At 37.5% G+C, this 19,420-nt stretch overlaps 1 protein-coding gene across 7 annotated transcripts; it reads right to left on the bottom strand.

Annotated features, from left to right (window-relative positions):
* Positions 1-4,222: 4,222 nt before the first annotated feature.
* LOC135582980 (uncharacterized) lies at positions 4,223-18,917 on the bottom strand. Of its 7 annotated transcripts, none has more exons than XM_065136885.1 (17): positions 18,645-18,911; positions 17,961-18,090; positions 16,697-16,843; positions 16,397-16,513; positions 16,242-16,326; positions 15,598-15,706; positions 15,402-15,469; positions 15,148-15,273; positions 13,878-15,061; positions 13,482-13,685; positions 13,334-13,394; positions 10,401-10,514; positions 8,547-8,660; positions 8,371-8,460; positions 5,600-5,632; positions 4,678-4,782; positions 4,223-4,612 (listed from the first exon to the last, which is right to left on the bottom strand). In XM_065136885.1, the coding sequence occupies exons 2-15, from the start codon at positions 18,065-18,067 to the stop codon at positions 5,606-5,608; spliced, it is 2,553 nt and encodes an 850-aa protein (XP_064992957.1). In that variant the 5' UTR covers positions 18,068-18,090; positions 18,645-18,911; the 3' UTR covers positions 4,223-4,612; positions 4,678-4,782; positions 5,600-5,605. The 7 variants fall into 7 exon arrangements, with proteins under 7 accessions (XP_064992957.1, XP_064992956.1, XP_064992955.1 ...); XM_065136884.1 differs by having other exon boundaries at positions 4,223-4,592; XM_065136883.1 differs by having other exon boundaries at positions 4,223-4,568.
* Between the last annotated feature and the right edge of the window lie 503 nt (positions 18,918-19,420).

The raw sequence follows: 19,420 nt of genomic DNA, 5'->3' as shown, positions 1-19,420 counted from the left end.
GCCCTTCCTGAGATTAATTCTGATGTCAATGTGATAATGATAGGTTATGTGCTTCCCATTGATCAAGAATTCGTATCTTTGATATGAAGTCTTGATCTTGACAAACTATTTTCCTCGGGCGGGAGTTGATGAACCCATCTGGTGTCTGTGAAAAGAGAAAAAAAGGTTTTTGGTGGTGTTGGAGACAAATGATCGTAGGCAATAATTATCGTGACGATGGTTATGAATAAATGATGGTGATGATGGTTGATAATGAATACTGGAGATGACATTGAAAGCAACGAAATGACCGTAGGTGTGTGAGCATCTTGCCTCGTAAGATTGCTTGTATCAGGGTGTTTACCTGTGTTGAGAAGGATTTCTTGACCCAATTCCTCTTATGTTCGAGTTAGTAATTTGATATTCCTAAGTCCAGGTTGGAGTGGTCGAGCAAAAAGATCCTTTGTCTTGGGTTTAAGATATGTCTTTATACCTGATTGTAAAGGACAATAAGTTTGTGATTGCCTTTCTTATCATGATAAACAAGAAGGAAGCTTGTGATTGTCTGTTATGAATCTTTGTTCACGTAAATAGATGGGTGGTGGGTGATCTGAATCTCTCGTGGCAATCACGTGTTGGATGATGGATAGTTAATAATGTATTCACTATCATTTGTCATCCTCCCCCGAAGGAGTGCTTTAAGGTTCTCGCGAGAGGGGCTCGAAGTGCGTCATTAGTTCATTCGACATGGGAGTCGTTTGGGATCTTCTCTTGCGGATTAGGTTTTTTCGACATGCATTTTGAGAAAATTTTCCCCTATGCCTTTGTCGTAGTGGATTTCTACTAGTACGAGTTGAGTTTTCTCGACTTACATACCTCGAGCACATTTTATCCTATGCCTTTGCCATAGTGGATGTTTACTGGTATCAATTGAGTTTTCTTGACTTATACATCTCGGGCACATTTCGCCTTATGCCTCCATTGTAAGAGATTTCTATTGATACGTGTCAGGGTTTCTTGATTTGCATACCTCAGGCATATTTCACCATGTGCCTCCATCGCAATGGATTTCTTATGATATAGGGCGAATTTTCTAAACTTACATGTTTTGGGCACATTTCGCTATGTCTTCGTCATAACGGATTTCTTCTAGCACGAGTCAGGTTTTTCCAAGTCATATGCCACGAGCACATTTCCCCATGTGTCTTCATTGTAGCAGATTTCTTCTTGCGTGGGACAGGTTTCCTCGACTTACACGTCTCGAAGCACATTTTACCGTGTGCCTCCATCGTAGTAGATTTCTGTTGGCATAGGTTGGGTTTTCCCGACTTACATGCCTTGAGTACATTTTGTCCTATGTCTTCCCCATAGTAGATTTCTTCTGGTATGAGTCAAGTTTTCCCGGCTTACAGGCTTCAAGCATGTTTTGCCCTACACCTCTGTCATAGTGGATTTCTTTTGGCATAAGTCAGGTTTTCCTGATTCATATGCCTCAAGCATATTTTGTCATGCACCTTTGCTGTAGTGGATTTCTACTGGCAAGGGTCAGGTTTTCTCAACTCACACGCCTCCAATATATTTCGCCCTGTGTCTTTGTCATAGCAGATTTCTCTTTCGTTTGTCATAGTAAATTTCAAGTTTGTTCCACACCGTGGCGGGCCTCTTTTGAGTCCTTCCTTCGCCATAGTGGATTTCGGATCCTCCTCTGATGTGGTGGGCTTCAAGTCCTTTCTCCATCTTGACGGATTTCAGATCCTCTTGCCATCGGTGCCTATTAGGAATCGTCTCAAAGAGACACTTCTCTTAATCGCAAGAGGAGAGAGATCGACGTCTTGATCGTGACAGAGAGATCAGCGTTCTCCTTATAAATCTCTTTCCCTTGTGGGGGAGAGATTCGTTCTTCCATCTAAGCCACTAGAGACTCCAGAGCCTTAGAAGCTTTCAACCTCATCCATAGAGCCTCCTTAGGAGCATTCTCCACGTCACCCCAGTTCCTAGTAAGGCGGGTCGATCTTCGTGTCTCTCATTTTGGGGTCAATTTTACAACAAACCAATTAGTCATCCTGCTCTTCCGCCTCAAGTTGGGATGTTTTTCCTTTCTTGCACAAGTTCTTCTTAATCTTCTGGTCGTTAGTCGATCAAAGTCTATGCTCCATCTTTGGACAGTCCAAGGGCGGAGAAGGTTGCATCCTCCCCATCATAAGAGGAGGTATCTCCCGTGAGCCCAAAGGTTCTTTGGGAATTAGAATTTATGAAAATTTCGCATGATTGTAATTCATTGGTGAGCGTGCCTCTCCCAGATCATTTGCGAACTAGGTATTGTATCCCATCCAAGTTTGATCTACAAGTACCTCAACTCGGTCAATGCCCTTTCAATCGCACTATTAGGTTTTTCTGTTTATCTTACGATGTCCTTGAGGCAAGTCTTCATCTTTCCCTCCATCTAGCGATAGTATCTTGCCGATAGTGAGAGATATTGTCTTCTTAAATGACATCCAACTTGTGGTGCTACTTAATAGTGTTTATCAAGGAGTGCTGACATGATGGTATTACTCCGACACGCACCCTTTTCGTTGCTTGTTTTCGATTGTACAAGGGGAGAAATGGCTATTACCTAGTCGATCATGAATGTTTCAAAGTCAATGGTGCCCCTTCCAACCACATGATGGAAAGTGCACTACTTTCTTGTGAGTTCAAGTCGAGATTGAGGATTCAACCTCACATGGTCGACACATTACATTGACAAAACCCCTCCCTTCTTGTCGGACGAGGAGGTGGGTCAAGTGCTTCGACTAAGGGATATACTCTCTTCCTCCGAGACAATATGGAAAAGATGGACGAGAACTGGCTGATCAATTCAGGTCTCAGTCCGACTCCTCGAGGTACTACCCGAACCTCCCATCACTATCCTTCACCTCTCTTTTCAATCTTCAACCTCATGATTCAATTCTTCTATAAGCATGAATCTACACTCTTTGAAGAGAAAGTCGCATAGCTCCTCGTCGAGTGCAATGGAACTTTGTTCGACTCAGGCTCCTGTTCACGAGCTATCGGTAGAAGCACTGGACTCGCCTCAGTTTAGTCATCATGGCGAACCTCGAGCAAGACAACTCAAGTCAATCATTTCTTCTTCATTATGGTAACCTCAAAGTTGGGGCTGATGATAGTTGCTCCTGCTTCAACCTTTTGCATCTCCTCGCGCTTAATTGAGACTATTGCCTATACGACAATGTATCAGTTGGCTCTCTAGAGCATCTCGAGTACCGTTACCAGTGACCTCTCCACCAACGACCAAAAACAACGAGAGAGTTTGAGCCCTATCATGAAAGCTTATGTCACAAGCGATGGATGAGCCTCTTGCATGCCTTGGATCTTGTTAGTGAATCGAGCGACGAAGTCAAAGAGTGTTTTTTTCCCCTATCCCTTGCTTGAGTCCGAGAAGCATTACTGTCGATGGTCTTGGAAGCGCATTCCTGGGAAAATAGAGAGCTCAAACTCTTTGGCGAGCTAAGCAAAGGAGCTGATAAAAAATGAGTTCAAGCGGGTATACCATTCTAGTGTCGGGCCTCTTAGCATTGCCAAAAAGGTATAAAACATCATAATATCCGAGATGTCGTGCAACAACATCTAAGCATGAAAGGTAATAATATGCTTTATCGGGTGAATGCTACAGTCAAAAGCTTCCAACGATAAGAGACGAAAATTTATCGGGATTCATTCCTCTTGGATGTTCTGAGTGAATCAAAACCAACCCAAGGTAGGATCGATCAGGTTTTCTCCTCTGGATTATTAAAACTCTCTTATCATATCTTTCCTAGGCATTAATGCAGTTGTCATAGTTGATCTTGAAAATATTATCCATCAAATCCAATGATTCGTCTCATATTCGGATAGAGCTAAGTGATGGTGCAATAGTGTTATGATTTCATAAACCTTTTTTTTAACGCTAAAATGTTTAGAAAAAATGTTAGACATTTTGGTCCCTATCGTGATCAAAGTCGAGCCTGAAAGCTAGGGACGTCAGAGATTAGTTAGGGCATCCATGTAGGTATAGCATTGCCTCGAAATGCACACCAATGACCGTAAGGAGAATAACATTTTTGACAAATCATAGGCTTTCCTACAAAGCAAAAAGAGGATGAGGGAATGTTAAAGAAACTCTCGACAGCCGGGGACAAAGCCCTTTTCTGCATAGGGCTTACTCACGGTGTCAGCAATCTGTAGTATTATACAGAGCGATCTCTCAAAGCTAAAACCAAATGTATAGCATAAAAATCAATTTCATGGCACCATCTGGTTTCCGAGTTGTCATCTAAAATGAAAAAAAAAATAAAAATCTATCAATGACAAGAGAGCACAGATATCCATGCTCAAATTTAACTGCAGCATATGACAGCATATACCTACATATATTGGATGCATATAGCTTACAGGACCTCTAGATGAATTTTCTGGTGCATTTGCAATCATACAGCAAATTATGGTAACATATCTGGCCCTTGTGGACTCTTGCAGCCTTGTGCAACCTAGTGACGTTGTCTCTCCTCCCATCTTCATTAATCAATTTCACTTGAAAACTTGTTGACCAGCTGATGGCAATACGAAGTCAATCACTTCACCATGACCAACAAACCTAGAGGGCTCAAACTCTCAAAAAGCAAATTCACTTCCTAGTGTCACAGGGTTAAGGTAACTTACCAAGTCTCAAACATCACTTGAAAGAACATCTGCCGCATGATCTGTCTGAGTTCAATTACAGGTAGTTCTGACGTCTACGCTATATCTTGGAGTGAATTCAACATGCTGCAATCCATGTTTTCAATAACAAGTTAGCAAAGCGCATGCAGCTAGAACCAAGATCTAAGCATTTATTTTATAAGTTTTGATCAGAAATAAGTCACAGAAAAAACAAAGTAAAAGGGGACTCGGAATTGATACTTCGTAACTAGTCTATGTCCAAGGTCTTGTGATACTAATTATTTGTCTGCCAAAAAGGTATTTGTCGTTGGGACCTTACATGGATCAAGGTACATCAGGTGATATGCCCTGTATGGAACTTGAACCATCTGGTATAAGACAATACAGACCATGTACCGGGTAACTTTTTTATTTGTCGACTGTTATCAGGGTTTTGTGAAACCCAGTATGTGCTGACATACTGAGACTGATACAGTACCAGTCTGAGCCTTTATCGGTTCACTACCTGCATACATAATTACGAACATTGACCCTAGTGTAATTTGTACAATTGAAATAGTATATAACAGACAACAAAAGAACGAGGAAAATGCCTATGATGTAGATAAACGCTATTCATCATTACAGATACATACAAAGTCACCACTTCAATAACTTCCACCTCAAGTTCGAATTATATACTACATGCCATTTAAATTGCAATCACCAAAATGTAACATCAAAGTAAGCATTGTATATATATATATATATATATATATATATATATATATATATATATATATAACTCTAGATGAACTCTAGATGCTTTAAGAGCTAATAGAAACATTGGACATTCACTAAAAAGCAAAGGAACCAACAAGTAAAAGAAAGGTAAGAAGCAATACCAAGAAAATGAGAACTCTTTTTAATTAACAGCACTTGCCTGCTCTCAGCATTCTAAGGCATACTTCTGGATCTACAATACAAAAATTAATAAAAAGTTCAAACGGGCTGTTATAATGAAAGAATATCAGTATTTCAATCTTTAAATTAACAAATTTGCTGATATTTAAAGGCCTGTAACCAATGAAAGTAATAAAAAAAGGATAATTTGTCCAGCACATAATCCCTTGATAGCCATACAAAGTAATTGTGTTAACCATGTCCATTAAGTGTGTGATAATTTAGAATGACTCAACAAAAACACCAAAGCTACTGTCTTTGAATCAATGTTTACACAATGGCACAAGCCAAAGAGAATTCCATATGTATTATTCTTGAAACATTAATATGACAACGACGACGACAATGATGACAACTCAACAACAAGCAAAAATGTATTAATTATTAGGGATCGGCTTTATGGATCTTTTCCCATTTTTGAATTATGTAATACAATATCTCTAATTAATTAAGAAGATTCAAATATCATCATATTATTTCTAACAAAGTCCTCTTAGATCTTCCTCAACTCCCACCACAAATCCTAATTGGCTCACATTGTTTAATCACATCAGGCACCACCTAATTTTTCTTTGAATGAAAACTCATCTCAAAATTCTCATCTCAACTATACTAACTTTGTGCATGCCACCCCTTTCTACTATAACCACTCAACTTTTACCCTATAGACAATGTCTTCATCAGTGTCTTATCCTTGTTGAATAGTAAGTCTAATATATCTACAATATTTACTTAGAAACTTTTGTCCAAACATCTTACATAAATCTCTCTGTTTTTAAGATATCCAAAGCTACATTTTATGTAATTGATCTTAGTCCTGCATAATCAAAAACCTTTAGCGCTAAGATTTGTTTCTATAATTCAAGTTCAGAATCAATCCCAAATAATTCTCATCAACCAAAACAATATCCTCAGCAAATAATATTTTACCAAACAACACTATCCTGTAATGACTAGTAAGTTTGTTTATAACTAATAGTGGAAGATAAGGACTTAAGGTTGATCTTTGATTTATTCTTAGTTATCAAAAATCCATTAGACAAACACACTATAACACCCCCTTTGTGTGCGCTCATGCAGCCCGTTTTCAAGACCCATTTGGGCCTAATAAACATGGGTTGCTTTGTGTTGCTTTGGATTATGAGTATCTTATCCTTTTCATGCGCAACGACGACAAATTACCTGCGTGTTCGTCTTTTGAACATTTTCTTCATTGTGCAAGTCCTTTGTGGACTGCACGATGTTAAGGTTTAGGCTAATCCTTGTGGATGAATATCGCTTGGGTGTCGCACGTCTTAGGCAATCCCAACTAAAGACATGACAGAAGGTACTATCAAGTGCTATACTCACTCAAGGGAAAAAATGTGATCTCACACTACTCACATATATTGTAGGAAATGAGAATTTTCATTCATATAGACATGAGATACAATAACATTTTTGGAAAAATACTACCATTAAATGCGAATGAGATACAACAACAAAGCCGTGAGTCTCAACCATCTAGGTCAGCTACAAGGATCTTTTATTATCATTGAGATATGTAAAAAATCATATATTTAATTAAGTTTAAAATACTTAATCTTTATTTATAGTTTTTATTAAGATCTTTTTAGGTCTTTCTCTGTTTCTTCTCGTATCATTAACATTAATCATTTCATCTCTTCTAACTATCGTATCCGAAGGTATCCTAAGTACATGTCCTCTTAATAAATGTGAATGAGATAACTAGAAATTTTTTTCTAAACCAATAAATCCTCTTATTAAGCTTAAAAGTATTAACATACATAGGGTATATAACACAGAGAGAAATTGAGCAATTGTCTGTAATAATGCTGTTACAATAAGCTATGTTAGACTAATATGTGATAGATAAATCTCTTTGGAATATCCTATTGGAATGCTTATGATTTTTTGTATACATTAGACATTTGCTTTGCAGCATAGATCAGAGATGTAGTGATTATAAAATTTGAATGCATATCTACAATTCATTGATTGAAGTCAAGGCCTGAAAATATAAGTTAAGAAATCACGTTACACAGCATTATCTAACATCCTAAATCAAGAATATGAAAAAGAGAAATGTCATATGCATGCCCATGTACTGCATTACCCTGAAGAAAAATTTTAATGGCCAAATACAATGTTGCAATTCATACTGTGTCTGGTTAGGAATGTCCAAGTTGATTTTTTTCGGCATAAAGATGTCTCAATTGAGATACATGTTTGATTATTGAACTATGTTCTCCAGAAATTTTACCAATCTTAGTACAAGGCTTCCTTCCACATTAGCCTAGAGTAAGGCACCATTGACCATTCAGTTATCTTGTATGCATTCAAGAGGCTACATGTCATTTCCAAGTGGCACCAGTCCAAAGCCTAAAAGCCCTGTCGATTACTTGATTTTGATACATCTGTGTTTGAGTTTCTCAAAGAAGATACCAGCTGAACTTCCTCTAGCATGTAAAGAGTGCATGAGACTCCCACAAATGCAGAGTCGGGGAGGATCAATATATGCAGCCTTCACTCTAAATACAGAAGGGTTATTTCCGAGACTCAAGCCTTGGTCTCCCAGGTTTAAGGAAAAACTTTACCATTGTACTAAAGCCCATCCTCTAACCTACTCTAGCATGTACAAGATAAAATTGTCAAAATAAGCCAAAAAAAAAATCAAGGATACAGAAACAGAAGTGAATTAATAAAGACCGGTTACTCAAGATGCAGGAACAGTAAACCTAAAGCAATTACCTCAAGCATATTTTCCTCGATAAAAGTATTTGGTCCCATGCAACTTGTGCCATCTGAACCATCATATTGGAGAATTCTAAGTTTGCCTTCCTGTATTTTTGCCATCAAAACATTATGTAGAGCTCAAACTGGCAGTATAAGTTCCTCAAGAATGCTCCTAAAAAATTACATTTCACCTTAGTTCCATAAACTAGACCACCACCAACAGATGGATGAAAGCATGCAACATTCACCTCGTCCTCCATGCTAGGAAGAACTCTCACAAGCTCCATATCTGAAACTCGATAGACCTGGGAGAAGACCAGCAACAGAGAAATATTTTTAAAAGGTGAAGGTACTAACTGGTTGGAACATATCAAAAGAAGATACCAGCTAGCAGATGACAAACACTGCAAGGAACAGTGAAGCAAGAAAATGTGCCTTACTTGCCATCTTAGGACCTTCACATGCTCAGAAAACAGAAGTTAAGCAACACTAATTTAAGGACAACAATGCCAACACGCAAATGCAGCCAGTAAATCTTTATTAAAACCAAGACTGCTTCTATTGTTCCCATTTTGAAGGAAAGTTTATACTTATAGGCAACATGGTTCGTTAAAACCTTTAGTCCACCAGACCCTGTTATTTCAGATGAAGTTTTTTTTTTTCTGTGAGATGATAAATAACAGATAACGTTTCATTGACAGCGTACCTTTGAAAATATTACAGAAGACAGATATCTTATCATAAATCATATTTGACAGCTTTAGTATAGAAATCAATCATTATGGAGGTTATCAGTGATTAAATATTAGATGGAAAGTTAATAAGTGACTAGAACAAGTTGAGCATTAGGCCAAAAATGTTCTTCAACAAAAGATAATGCTAGAATGAAGAAGGTACATTACTAAACTGAGCATCTTATAAGGTAGTGGACAAATCAATATGCTATCCTTATATTTCTTCACAAGCTACAGTTTATTGTGCAAATGAATCATACGATATCATGGTGCACAAGAGTAGACCAAAAGCGTTTATTTTGATCTCAAAATTAAACTGGCAAGAAATTTGATAAATTACAGGAATGTATGTTTACCATATATAGTAGACATTTTATTAAACAAACTCCTAAAGAACCTTTATAAGTCCTCCAATTAACAACAGACATTTAATTATGCTTTCCACTTAGAGGCACATATGAGACCTCTATGCTTTCAAGCATGATAACCTAACTAATATACTTTTCAGTTTAATCAACAAAATATAACATGACTTTTAAATTACTATTAGTCTGCTCCAAGCAGTAAAGCATAACTAAGAAACAGTATCATGATAACCGTTAGATGGGTGCCTCAACACTAGATAAGTAGCCACCTTTGTCACAATTGAATGTCTCTCACTGATCCCACAATAAGAATCTTTTCAGTAGCTTATTCTTATTTGTAGATTGGCCCTTGAGGCATTCCTCTTTGGTGAATTTGCTTTGTAATTCACTTCACTTTCTAATGGTTATGAATCTTGAGAACTTTTTCTTTTGTCCCGTCATCATGATAAGATCATTCTTTATTCAATACACATTCAAGAATATTTGGAATATCATACAATAAGTTATAATTATCCTAGGTTGTAATGATTTCAGGTCATCTGCAATTTGGTTGCAAGAGAACCTTTTTTTTTTCATAAGTCATCATCAAAGATCACTGTGTTTTGGCATGGAAAATTCGTACATGTAGCATTTCAAACTCCAGCTAAGACCTAAAGAAAATTGAAGTTCCTACTAAAGGGTTCTAACTAAATAAAAGAAACTTAAAATGCTGGTCAATAGTTCATGACATGAGGTTAAGTCCCATTTTTTTGAAGTTTTGAGATATAACCAAAAGATGCAATAAAAATAGCATAATACAAGACCTTTGTTTGAACTAGCAGAACTAACAGAAAATCAGAGCCTTAATACTAAAACCAACTTATGCAATCGGAGACCTTTGTTTAAACTAGCAGCAGGAACAGAAAAAACAGATGCCTTAAAAATAGAGTAGCTAAATAACACATACCTCTAAGATTGTATAGATAGGTATTGCAGTCTCCCCATCCGCAACAATGCTCCTAAGAAGTGAATTATGACGCCGACCATATGCTAATAGTATATGTTCTGAAGTAGGTGAGAACTACAAAGAGAAAAAAGACCCATGTTGGATGCACAAGTACTACAAAAATATAGACTTTAAGACTCATAGGAAGATTACTAAACAACAGTAAACATCATCATGTTAATGTACCACATCAAATTTAGATTTTCCAGTGACTACAATTTCATTACAATATATTAACTTTGTTAGTGGCTTAGTATGCAATACCAAATCATTTGTCAAAACAACCAAGAAACTTCTTCTATTATTGAAAGAAAAGCTTAGCTCAATAAAATACTAGCAATTTTCTTCTTGCAACATGGGCTTCAGATGAGATCCCAATCTGAACTGGGACGAAAGCTCACCTGGTATACTAGAAGTAAGAACCATTGGTTGGATAATTCAGCTTCATAAATCCAAGATTCAATCAATCAAACTCCATCTGGATATGAGAGTTGCAGATTTATGTCTTGGCAAAACAATTTCATATAAATAGATGTGATGCCGAAGACTTTTTTTATTTTTTAATTTCTTAACTTGGGTTGTTTGAAAATGAAGTAATTGCATAGCAGAAGAAGATAAATGGACATGGAAGAAAAAATAATCATCTTAATTGAAGATTTTGTGCAAAGAAGGAAACTAATGACATATCAAGAATATCATAGAAGCGAACACATCAAGCTTCGATCTATATGGATTGAAGCTGGACTCATGCAGATTTAGCCTTAATCTGGCTGAATCTAAAGAGATCATGGTCAGATCCATAGTTGGATACTAATGAACAAGGATTTACAACTGATTAAAAACCAGTTTCGGTAACCTATCAGGCACACTACATTAGCTGGAATCATTGAATAAAATAACAAAAACTAGAAAATGAATGTTTCTAATATCGAGCTACATTTTTAGATATTAGTACATGGTCCATTTGGTAAATACCTATCAATACACACCGCTCCAACCAGTATTAAAACTTTGCTCACAGACCTGATCTTATTTTAGGAGGTCGTGGCACAGAAGTTAGCGCACCATAGCTCATGTCACAAAAAGTCGGTTCCAGTCATTCAAAAGTGCAGTAAGGCCACATAGCTTATTACAATCAAATACCCAAAAGATATCATTGATAAGTGAAATAATGACAAATTTTCTTCCTTTCTAATAATAGTTTTCAAAAAATCTAGAATCATGATTATGATGTTGACAGCAGTGATGATGGTGGCTAATTCAGAAAGGTGACACATGGACAACGGAGGCAGTTGATCCTGAGTAGATGAGTGGAAGATTAGCTGAGAATCAAAGTGTGACAAGTGTTCCTTATAATCATTGCTGCTGAGTGACATTAACAACTAGTCTCAAATTGCTGAATCAGAAAGATCTTATTGCACACAAGAGTAATATAGTAGTATTATTGCTAGTGCCTAATAGTCAACAGTGGCCATTAGCATTGATTCCAATATCGACCATACTGGTCAGCATGGACCACCACAACAATACAAAGGAATTCTAATGTTTAATGACCCATGAAATAAAGGAAAGTAGCTACTTCCTTTACAGTGGGTCAAATTCTTATGGTGGTGCAACCACCATAGCATTTACTAAGAAACTGAGAAGAAATCTATCAAGCAGTTGATTTTTTTTATTTCTCCCTTATTTTTCTCCTATTTCTTAATCAGCAATAAGCTAGACCATGACCCATCAAAATACCAAGATATATTAATGATGGTCCTTGTGGGCCAATTTCTTTTCAGAACTGATTGATCCCAGCCAATTGAAGGATGCTATATCTAAAGAACCTAACTTCTCAAGGTTTCAATTGTGCCTTTGATTCTAATCCCTATCAATCAATCTAGGCCATATCAGCTTAATTTTTGAATTCATGACTTAAAAGACATGCCAAACATATAGTACTCAGTCCTAACCTAAACCAACTCAATCCTTTTAGTCAAGATGAAGAAGATCAGGTGGAGATAAATTTGCAAAAACAAATTGACAAATACACACACTATCCTGTATATAATTCATGTGATTTATTTTTTTTTTTTTGAAAACATAAAACTATTCATTAGATATCATGAGACTGTAACATAGGCAAAGGCAGAAGTGCCCAGTCAAAATTGTTTCCCCAGATGGATACAGCCCTTGAAATTCACCCCAACTTAGCTAGTTTTATGCGCAGAGCAATTATTCTCTCTGCTTTCTCTGCTTACATGTTGAAATCCAATTACATTAACCTGAGGCAATGCCCAAAATATCTTTGAGTAAAGCCCTCGAGTGTCATGGTATCTGAGTAGAGCCAGATATATACTTGGTCCATTCAAGGGAATCAGAGTGAATTAAAATCTTCCTCCATCCTTTGCTTCTTGCTCTTTGTAAAGCCTCCAGGATAGCCTGTCCCTCAGCTTGTTGATTTCTCTATGGTACAGCATAGAGAAATTACCAAAGTGAAAAAAAAAAAAAACTTGTACACAATGGACTAGGCAAAAGCAACAGATTATTCTTCACAATCAAAATGTGTTGCAACATCAGAATATAGATATATTATTTTGAAGTAATAATTTCATAAGAACTGGTCCAGGTAGTCGTTTCTTGTTCTCATGCCATTCCTTGCACCCTGAGCATTCTACAATATATGTTGTAGCTTCATCTACAACTCCTCAAGAGTCCATCACATTAGATAAAAGTACTTGTACAAGCATCATAAATAGGGACACCAAAGAGAAACAACTTCATCTAGGAACAATTTTATATATGAAAAACTATGGTTGAGAGGAAGTCGAGGCGGTTTGTTTATAAAAAAACCTAAAACTAATAATCATTTATACATATAATTAATTAATTCAATAATGAAGTGTGCCAACCTGAATAGAAGTTAGGCAGTGTGCAGCTCTTATTGCTCTTGAAGAAAGCACCATACCAAAGCTACAGATCACGAAAAATATTGAAGAAAATCAATATGTAAAAAGACAGTTTTACCACTAAAATTACAAGAAAGGTTTTATGTCATACGTTGCTTCTTCAAGAGAGTAGATGCGAAGCTCATACATAACTTGCTGAGCCGAAATTGGGTGTTGCGTTGGTGATGTTGCAGCCCCTGAAGCATCATGTTGCATTTGTGACTGTGTTCCAGGATCACCTTCCACGTGAGGAAGCAAGCATGCAACACAAGCAACCAAAAATCGCCCACAAGGAGAAAAATGAGTGCCCATTTCACTGTCACAATTATTCACATGTAAGTATTTTACATAGATGCCATCAATAACCAAGAGTAGCACATTCTAATATAATGTGTTCTGCCATTATATTATGATACGAATATCATGCAGCACTCTAACATTATAATTGTTGCAAATAAGAGTCCCTAAAAGAAAAGTAAATTTTTTCTATCATGGAGAGCAAGTGCACCTGCAAAGAACTGCATGAGGTATAGTTAAACGGCATGTCTCTAGTTCCAAAGGAGCACATGGATCTTGTATATCATACGGCCATATCCTTAGTTTCACAGTACAAGGTAATTCAACAGCTGCTGCTGCAGCCAATGATGTTGGAACCTCAGATCCAATACCACTTGGACCACGACGAGGCTCAGCATCATCGGTCTGGGAATTATGAGACAAAGAAACTTGGCTGACACCTGTCGAAGCCAGTAAACGTGAATTTGAACGATGACGAGAACCAGATCTTGCAGTCACCCTAGAATGGCCAACTAGGTTTGCCATCGAGGAAGCCACTAAACGTTCTGCATTATGGCTATATTGTAATTCAGAGGTCAAGGAATTGGATCCTATTTGACGAATCATGCCTGAATTTCCTTCTAAGCCACCATTAACAGATCTTGTGTGCAAGCTGGAATGAGTTTGACCCATTAACCAGCCCTGCAGGTGAGGCAGCTCCCAGCATGGAGGATCATGGAAAGGGATTAATATGGGATTACCATCGCTGGAGACGCTTGTGGAAATAATAGGTGGAACAGCTATACCTAACCCAATCGGTTCTCTTTCAACCATTCCACTTTCCTGAGGTGTAGTTGATGAGACATTACCAGAAGCATCTGACCTCTCACGAATCTGAGCAGACGTAGTCAATGACACATTACCAGAAGCATCCAACCTCTCAGAAATCCCAGTAGAGCTTCTTGCCTGAAACTCTGGTGTAGATTGTCCTTCATTGGTTTCCGCACTTTCCGATGCCTTACCTATTCCAGTCATCGTAGAAACTCTATTATCAGTCATAAAATTCATGTCAGATGGTTCTCCAGGAGATATATCCATGGGGGCCACCAAATTATCATACTGGTTAGCAGCATCTGGTATTTGTCTCTGACTAGACAACATAGAAGAGTCTGCTTTTGGCTGTCCACTGGCTGAGCTGCTTGTCCCACCAGCATGCTGCAAAGTCCTCCTTCCATCATCATTTACAAATGTTGGCCAAAAGAAGTAAGGAGAAGGTATAAGGGGCAACTTATCCATCTGATGCTGACGGAGATCAGAATTTAAATTAGCAAAAAGAACTGTAGGCGGAGGATAGTGTAAATAACTCGATGATGTTGCAAGAGTCAAAGGTGAATCTGGAGAATCTAGATCATTAACCTGTAAAGCAAGGAACTATTACAGTTGGTACAATGTAAACATCTAAAAACATCAGTCCAACAATGAATCCAAAAAGATAAATCAACCTCAGCTGTTAACAGAAATGGAGCACCATGAGGATGAAAATGTACAGCCCTTAAGGAGCGCCGAGTCTTTAGAACAACAGTAGGAGAAGCAGCCTCTTCTCTCTTGTTGTAGTTCCATATGTACAGCTGCCAAATGTATATCACATGGAGTTTCAACACACCAAAATAAAAAGAAAATCGGTCACTGACAGACAATGGGAAGATTTTCTATTAGTGAACTCAATTTCTTCTCATGTCATCTAAAAACAACTCACCTTATGGCCAGAAGCTACAGCAAGAAGTTCTCCTTGGGCATGAAAAGCAATAGAGGCGATAGGACGATCTGCAAATAAAAAAGAAAATACAAATGTTTGAATCCGACGAAGGTAGATTATCGAGCAATCAAAAAAGGTAACCAGATGTCAGACTTGTATTAAAAGAAGTTTTCAAAAACGTGTTAAAGGGTAATACAAAAATCATGTGACCCTATACAATCTGCTGTCTCTGTGTCCCATAATCGAACTTCATGATCCAAGCTACCGCTTGCAAGTTTTTCTGGGTGTAATGGATGGAACCTAACCTGGATGAGACATTAGACAGTGAAAATAGTTTAATACAATAATCTTGAAGAAAACATACACACAAAACTAGAGTTTTTCAAGAACTCAGACTAGAACAGTGAAGATCATAATGGTAACCATGGGAAACAAATGACAGATTATACCATCAGCTTGTAAATCTAGTATCTGTATCTTGCAACTTAAAAACCAATAAGCAAATCCCTTCCAGCAAGAGAAAGTAATAAGAATGTAAAACAGGGATCATGATGCAAAACAAATTTTAACGAACAGAACAAGAAATTTTCAATGTTAAAGGAATCAACAAAACAGACCAGTCCTAGGAAGGCTGACATACTGGAGTTGTTAGAAAGGAAGTGGCAGTGAAAATAGAAGTGAAGCGCAAGTGAACCAAAAAATGGACCAGATATTCACAGTGGCAAACTTTATTTTTACTCAAGAATATTGTAAAATGCAAGCAAGCTCCACCCACATCAGTTCATTACAGTAATGCACAAACATAAAGAGAAAAAACATACAAACAATATGTGCACATACCACCCAAGGTGTCCGTCGATGACCACTTAACACCTTTAAACAGTTCCCTGTTTGGCAGTCAATTATCTTGACAGTGTGGTCACCACTGCAAACATATTCAGTTAGTTATGACTGACTATGTATGTAGTACAGCAGAAGCAGGGGAATGAACTTACTGTGTGGAAGCAATTGTATTTCCATCAGAACTAAATGCTGCTGCAATTGTGGACCTTGGAGGAGGCACAAGAGGAGAATATTTAGCAGATAAATGACGCAAAGACTCTGCTTCTACCCTGAGAAAGCCAAATGCCAATAGATCAACATATACCTTCTCATACTCATGTGTACTTAGAATCATCAACTACAAATTTAGAACAATAAATTACTTCATACGATGCCTAAAAATATGGCATTATATGAAAATTTTCAAAAATAACAAGCCATTAATGAAATATAGCATACAGAAGCTACGTTACCAAGAAGCCAAAGCATTTCTAGCATCCAATTTTTCACATCTTAGTGCAACATAATCAGCACTCCAGTTTGAGCCTTCCTTCCAAAGCTGTTTCTTATGCTTAGACCGAGGAGATATCTCCCTCCATGCTAACAACTGAAAAACATTTCTAAAACAGAGAAATTCAAATGTGAATGGTTGATTGGTTTGGATCTAAAAGGACTGGATTAGTATTTCTGAAAATTCAGATTCATATCTAACACATATATGAATCGAAATTAATACACGAGTGCATCGTTATTTCTATCTCTGAAACATCATATGAAGATAGCTGCTATGATGCATCAAAATAAGACAATAAAAGCAACATTGAGAGTAGCTCAAAATCTGTATTGACAGACAATAAAAGACCAAATAAAAGGCCAAGATGGATCCCAATTTTTTATCCTTGTTAGGCATAATAGATTGATCAAAGCATATGTTTAAGATTTAACATCTTGTTCTACATTATTTTTCCATTTTATTTTTCTCCCATTCTAATTATATAAATGCAAGAAGCAATGAGGGTAATAAACACTAGCACTGAGGAACAAGTCAAGAAATTGTATTTCTATGAGGAGTGGCTACCCATTCCCACTCAAAACCAATATGATGAATCAGAGTGTGTTGAAGGCATCAACCTCTCTGTCACCTCTTTTCCTTATCCCTTTTATCCACCTTATTATCTTAAACCACCAGCTATTTAATATCTCCATTTACAGTCCAGGCCCAATCCATGATCCACCATTTCACAGTCACATTGTTCATGTTCAATCCCCAAGCCTTCTATTTCTTAATTACCTCTAGACATCATTATCCCAAACCTCTAACCTCTACTCTTCCACACCTTTCTACCATCCAAAAGGGTCCTTCTGATACTTGATTGCTAAAGGCCTATTGTCTTTGAGCGCAAACAACAAGGACTTATTTGGAGGTTGACACAAGCAGATATAACTACCAATAAGGTTATTATTAGAGGACCACGGCAACATCGCTCTCTCCCTATTAAAATCCATGGTACGTCTAACATAAACCCTGCTTTTCTTGGACATCTTCATATGCTATCTTTTATTACTTTTAATATCCATAGAGCAAGTGTCTCTATGAAGGCACCATATGAACAAGATAAGAATTATTAGAGAACTATGTAGCACATCAATAGCATACTTTTGAAGAAAGAAATTTAAAAAAACAAAAGCAATATAACTAAGAACTACTCAAATAATTATACTATAATATATTTCCACCTGTGCTTCAAATTGGTATGCGAAACATGTGGAAACACAAGGTGGGGACTGGACTGCGAAGTGGATTCAGATGAAGACTTGACATTATCTGCCCAGGATTGAGACATTTCGTTCTCTAAACATGTTACTCCTGAAAGTAGACAAAATCAAACTATTCAAATTATAAAAATTCATACTAGATACACAATAAAACAGGAGAGAGAGGTGTTATATAGAAATCCAGAGTGTTTTGAGTCTATGATATTACTATGTGATATTAAAAACATAACAAGATAAAAGAAGTTGAAGTCCTCATGAAAAAGAAAGAAAAACCGAACTGAAGTGTTCCATGTTGCACTTGTCCAACACGATCGGACTAGTTAAAGCAGTTTACCCCGTTTGATTGGGTCAGTTACATCGTGTCATTTCACAAAAATCCACAATTTTCCCCTTAATATCATGAAAAATAACAAAAAGATAGGCGCTTTTCTTCCAATAACCTTAAACGAGGCTTAAATGCTCAGACGAAAGCATTCGCAAAAAACAGAACTCTAAACTAACGAAAATCTTCCAGGAACGACTCCAGAGAGGATTGCTTCGAGATAAAGTATCCGCCCAATGAACAGAAAGCATCTAACAACACCAAAACCAGATCAAAACACCAACTCCGATCAAACAAGAGCGCGAGAGAGAGGGTGATTGTACCTCGGACTAGGGTGGGGAAGCCCGTGGATCAAGGTGTAGGCGAGATCTCCGAAACGAGAGAGAATTCAAGGCAAATGCCTCAGCTAGGAGGAATCGTGACACCGAGGGGAATCGCCGGTGGAAAGGATCCGAAGGACGAGGGGAGGAGGGAAGAATACCGACGACACCGGAACCGTACCAAGGCCGCGAGCGCGAGAGGGAAGACACGGGCAATTTAGGGCTTCGAACGCTCATTTATATATGCCCGAACGCAGAACCCAGGCCGCTGGTATTCGAGACGCAACCCAACGACCCACGCGGTCACCGGCTTACTTCAATTGGATCAGTTCGCATTCATTAGTTCGAGTTTTATGGATTTAATATGTGCATTGAAGATGATTAGTTCTTCTTATATTGCTTCTTCCTCTCCAAGTCCATCAAAATAAATAAATATATACTTATTTTTAATGATTCTCACGTGAATTCACCCTAATTAGTTTTATTTTTTAATTATCTAAAATAAAAATAATTGATTCATTATTTATAACATAATTATCTAAAATATAAAGATGAGTTACACATTTATTAGCACAATGCCACGGAACTGATTCATTGTAGGAGAACAGGGTTCGGGTCTGGTTCAGCCACAATGCCAATTATGTGTTGGCTATTTCCGATTGACCGGCTCGTGATAAGCGCGCGTCACGACACACCAATCGCAAGACCCGCGACCCTTTAAGTGTACGCCATCAAACACCCACTTTCTGTTTACTTTAGTAGGACATGTCAGATAAGCC

The sequence above is a fragment of the Musa acuminata genome, chromosome BXJ3-1, assembly GCF_036884655.1.
Source record: "Musa acuminata AAA Group cultivar baxijiao chromosome BXJ3-1, Cavendish_Baxijiao_AAA, whole genome shotgun sequence".
Lineage (NCBI taxonomy): Eukaryota > Viridiplantae > Streptophyta > Magnoliopsida > Zingiberales > Musaceae > Musa > Musa acuminata.
Note: the sequence above shows the minus strand (reverse complement) of the source record. Positions and strands in the feature narration are given on the sequence as shown.

Excerpts from the sequence above, each read along its gene's own strand:
- LOC135582980 (XM_065136885.1), bottom strand. The coding sequence starts at position 18,067 with ATGTCTCAATCCTGGGCAGATAATGTCAAGTCTTCATCTGAATCCACT. Across the intron at positions 16,514-16,696 it reads AGAAATGCTTTGGCTTCTTG|GGTAGAAGCAGAGTCTTTGC; the intron begins GTAACGTAGCTT and ends TGGCTTTCTCAG. Across the intron at positions 15,062-15,147 it reads CATTTCTGTTAACAGCTGAG|GTTAATGATCTAGATTCTCC; the intron begins GTTGATTTATCT and ends CTTGCTTTACAG.